The 5,000-nt window shown below is 37.3% G+C and overlaps 1 protein-coding gene across 1 annotated transcript in view; it reads right to left on the bottom strand.

Annotated features, from left to right (window-relative positions):
* Positions 1-4,205, bottom strand: part of LOC110170962 (B-cadherin-like) — a 49,553-nt gene extending 45,348 nt beyond the window's left edge. The window contains exon 1 of the mRNA XM_055162370.1: positions 3,807-4,205. Within this exon, the coding sequence (XP_055018345.1) occupies positions 3,807-3,857 (51 nt within the window). The 5' untranslated portion in view covers positions 3,858-4,205. The remainder of the gene's footprint in view (positions 1-3,806) is intronic.
* Positions 4,206-5,000: the final 795 nt, after the last annotated feature.

Here is a 5,000-nt window from a genome sequence, read left to right as displayed (position 1 = left end):
AGAGATTTGGATTTTGTGACATTCCTCATCCTGAGCTTTCCCACGATATCACAGTAAATATCGTACGGTGAGGTTCATATCGTGACGATATCGTATCGTGAGACTGATATCGTTAAATCCCTCGTAAATCACATTTTCATGCTGCACTTTTCCACTTTTAAGGCTCAAAGTGCTTTACCACAAGGAAACTCTCACCCATTCACACATCAGTGCACACGGGGCGGGTGGGTTAAGTGTTTTGCCCAAGGACACAGTGGCATCGTTTACGTTTATGTGGAGAGCAGGATTCGAACCTTCAACTTTTGTATCAGTGGACAAATGCTCTACTAACCGAGCCACTGTCAGACAAATGTATTTTTGAGAATCACAGCCATGACTAAAGTCTGTGTCCCATTTGTTCTGTTGAATTTCAATTAAGAACGAAAAACAATAAAATGGAAAAACTGTTATTTAATTTTTCTGTTTTAAATTCTCTGAGTTTTTTTTTTTTATATTTTATTCTCTGTTTATTTGTCCTGGAAGTTCTGCTGCTGGAAGAACTTGGCAGAAAAATCATTGTAATTTATTGAACAAACGTGTCGTTTTTTCGATGGTAATTGTTGAACTCCATGACGAGAAACGGAAAGTAGCGATAAACTCTCCTTTGTTCAGTCGACTCCACAGAACCAGAATAAAAACAGTTTTTATTATAGATCCATGTTCGACACTGAACTTACTCACGGCGCTGAGCGGCAGAACTTCCGTTATTTGAAATAATTTAAAATTTATTGGAAATGGAAGTCAAAATCTGTTTTTTGTTTGACACTAAAGCGGAAAAATGAAATAAAACATTTCCCATTTTATTGTTTTTCATTCTTAGTTGGAATTCAAAAGAACAAATGGTACATGGACCATTTGGCTTTTGTTTTTTATTGAACCATAATCGTTTTGAAATATATTCTATCGAATCGTAATAAATCGAAAGTGCCCTGTATCGATACCGTGCTGTACTAATAATAAAGAATTACTCAAACTTCAGCTGTGTTTTTGAGGAGGAACAACATTAAAACTTGAAGTTCACAAAAGTCCATTTTGAAGAATACAGGATTTTAAAATTGCATTTTTTGAGCTCTCCTCTTTGTAAAAGTTGGTCAAATGTTCAAGGAATTTGTGCTTTTTAAATCAATGTTTTACTTTAACTTCTTGAAAATGATAAAAAAATAAATAAAAATCACATTTTTGTCCCTGTGCAGATGTTAGGTTCGGTATTTACGAGTCTTAAACCTTTTCATTTTTATTTAGTGGTAAAATGGGAGTCTGTGTTTGTGTTCGGGAAGGACGAGTCAGTGCGTTTAATCTTTACGGGCAGCGGCTACAGAGATAATCTGAATAAACACAGTAGACGTGCCGTTAGAGAAAACAAAACTATTCAAGAAAATACCAGAACCCATTTACAAAAAAATAAACACAAAAAAATGAACAAACTAAATGTTCTTCTGCCTCATAAACTTGGGCCAAATACAGGAACCCAAGAGCAGAACTAGGTCAAAATAAGTAGGACTAAGGTTAGACCGGGACTAAGACTGGGGCCAAGACTGGGGCCAAGACTAAAAGGAGGACTAAAAACAAGACTAAAACAAAACTAAATCAGCACTAAACCAAGAATAAACTGGGACTAAAGCAGGACTAAAGCAAAACTAAACCAGGACTAAACCCCGTCTAAACCCAGGTGGATATTTTAGGTTTAAAGTTAAATTATGTCAAATTAAAGATCATAGAGGCGGACAAGCACCTTGTGTTTTCTAGATGCTTCTATCACTTTAAGAACCAAACCAAACAGATCACACAGCTGCTCTTTGACTCGTGTGACGCTTCAGGTCACAGTCCTGCTTCACAAAATTTAAAATAAAAACTTAGAACAACAAATAGCTGCTGTGTGGGTCTAGTTCCGCTCTCCAGGTTGAAATGAGGACAGGGATGTGTGGGATTTTAAAAGTTGCAGCGAAGTTTTTCACTCTTAAAAATTCAACATACAACATGCATTATTTTTGTCCATACGTTTTAATGAACCCATTTAGCTGAACCAATTAAAAACAAAAATATATATGTCAACTACAAAAAAATAAATAAATAAAATCATAATCATATCACCATTTTGTAAAATTGCCAAAAAAGTATTTCTTATTTAACCGTCTTAATTTATTATTAATGAATATAATGTTCACTAGATTTTATAAATATTATAATAGACTGACAGCAGTTAAACACTTTTGGTGTTTGAAAACATTGCTGAACAAAAACACAAACTGCAAATAACTTTTTTTTTTAAATAGACCTGATCCGTTTTTGCAGAACTACTCTTCATATTGTTGTTGTAAAAATGAAGTTTGGAGAAGTTGATTACAATTGTACCAGTAACTCATCATCCCACAAAGACTAAATTCTGGGTGCAAGAAATAAAGTATTCATTTTTATTTATATAACTCAAGTCTGTTTTAAAAAGGGCTTGTTATTACGCAGTTTTCTAATCTATGTTATGTTTCCTCATCAAAAACATCGGTAAACGTGCCATATCAGGATTTTCAGATGCAAACAATGAGCTTTGATTGTTGTCAGCTTCAATAAAAGTAGGTCAGTCAAACATTCAAAGGTTAAATTTTAAAACAACGCGCTGAATCACAGTTTAAATCCTGTTTTATTTCGCTTAAACGAATAAAAAAATGAGCCCGAGGCGCCCGGAGGCAGCGGCCTGACCTCTGACCTCTTAAACGAAACTCAAACCGCACAAAAACAGTTTTTAATCGACGCCATTTCGGGGTCTGAACCGAAACCCACCTCACCTTTGCGTCACTCCGGAATGTACCTGCTGCGGCTGCGTCATGACGTCAGCCAGCGGCACGAGGAGGAAGGCGACGCCCGAGTTGTGCCGAAGCTCACCCGAAGAAGCGCCTTCGGAAAAACGCGATTTCACACGAATTTTAGCGCAAACTATAAATTCAATCGAGTTTTTAAGGTGTTTTCCAAAATGTACGACATGTTATGCCCTCGGACTGAACTTTTAATCGCTGAAAATACGTTAAACAGTTGAAAAAAGCGTCTTAAATACGCGACAAGTGAATAAAATGGCGATCTCATAAAACATTTTAGATTCAACCATGATTGGAATAAACTTTTGCACCTGTTCACGGGCATAAAGGACAAGTTAAATCCCTAAACGTAACATTTCCTGGTTTCAAAGGCGTGAAAAGACGGTCAAAAGTCACTAAATGTGACGAAATGTTCATGTATCGAGTTAGGGTTAGCTTTTTTTAAACAGTCATGTGTGTAATTAGCCACTTAGCATTTGGAACTGACAGATTTAGATTGGAAAATGGTACAAACTGACATGTAAAAAGTATTGCAAAACATTTAAACACAAGCTGTGGTTGAGAAGTGCGATAGTGGGAATTAATGTGTGTAAAAATAAACGAAAATTGAGATCTCGGTTCACAGAAATTAGCCCATTGACTAAATTAAGTGACGTAAAAGTAGGTTTGTCTTCAAAAAGTGCAACAAACGACCACAGAAGTGATAAGATCAATGCATAAACGTGTAATTAGACGCTTTAATTAACGTTTTGGCTGTCAGAACTAAATTTACTGTGAATTATAAGTGTAATTTGAATGAAAAATGCCACAGAATCAATGGAAAATCTGTAATATTTCGCAGTAAATTAACTTACTGACTAAAGAATGCGTCGTAGATCTCGTTGGACAATGGGGAGAGGACAGGAAGCTTGCACACCCATTCACAAGTCAAGTTGTGGCATGACACGAAAGAAATCTTACCTGTAAAACCAGGAGCAAAGCGCCCAAAACCGCAAACGTGGCGGTCCCCATTGGATTAAAACTCCCCGTAGTCGCGATCTTTCCTTGAAACACGTAAATTATCCTTTTAAATTAAGCAAAAAGTGTTAATCCGCTGGTTTTGTGTCGTTTTTTTTCGTCCTGTCGCTGTGGATGTTCGCTGCAGTCTGGTCTCCGCACCTCGACGAGCCACGGCAGGTTCTCTCAGCGTGTGACGTCAGCGCGCACAGGTAGGACAGGTGTGTGTACGCGCGTCCAAATTTGGGCAGGTGAGAGGAGGAGGAGGGAGAGGGGGAGGGAGAGGAGGGTTTCGGGGTGGGAGAGAGACAAACGAGTGAAACAAAGTGTAAAAGTGACGCTGTGAACGCGCTCTGCCGCTGTGCGTGTGGACTTTGGGCTTTCGGTTCCTCTTCTCTTACTCTGTCTCTCTTCCTGTCTCTCTCTTTCTGTCTCTCTCTTTCTGTCTCTCTCTTTCTCTCCTTTCTTCCCTCCTCCACCACAAATGCACACACAGTCTTAAGTGTTCGCCCCCCTCCCCCAGCGCCACTGATAATGGAGTTCCTCTCATGTGCACTGATGCTGCTGCTGACTTGCATTAACAGGCTTTTGTTTGGTTTTTTTTTTCGGTTTTTTTACTCTGAATATTCATAAACAAGGGCCCAATCACAATTATCATGTCTATTTATTTCTAGTTTTTCTCGTTGTTTTTATATTACATCATGATGTGTGAGCTCCTGTGTCCAAATCATTTCCCTTGTCGATCAATAAAATTTGTCTAAGTCTAAATCATTTTGCACTGTTTCCTTACGACCTTTTATATATAACTGTGGTATCCTGTATTTATATTACGATATTTGATTTTTATGTACATACTTTATACAATACTCCATACCACTGTACAACAACTGACCCCTATGCAACAAATAATACTCCCTACAAATGTACAATCAATCAATTCAATTTTATTTGTGTAGCACTTTTCATACGTTTGAAATGTAAAACACAAAGAGCTTCACATGGAACAGACCAAACAGTTTCATCCACGTTTACAACCGTTTAAACAGAAACACCAAACATAAAACATAAAAGATAAAAGATAAAACATAAAACTCCTGAAGGTTCAAGTCTGTCAAACCTGATGATGATGATGATGATGATGATGATAGTAAAAATAAA

This window comes from Boleophthalmus pectinirostris, unplaced genomic scaffold (genome assembly GCF_026225935.1).
Source record: "Boleophthalmus pectinirostris isolate CB_2022bp ecotype Guang Dong unplaced genomic scaffold, ASM2622593v1 HiC_scaffold_5, whole genome shotgun sequence".
In the NCBI taxonomy this organism is placed as follows: Eukaryota; Metazoa; Chordata; class Actinopteri; order Gobiiformes; family Gobiidae; genus Boleophthalmus; species Boleophthalmus pectinirostris.
The sequence above is the reverse complement of the archived record's forward strand: the minus strand, read 5'-3'. Positions and strand labels throughout refer to the sequence as shown.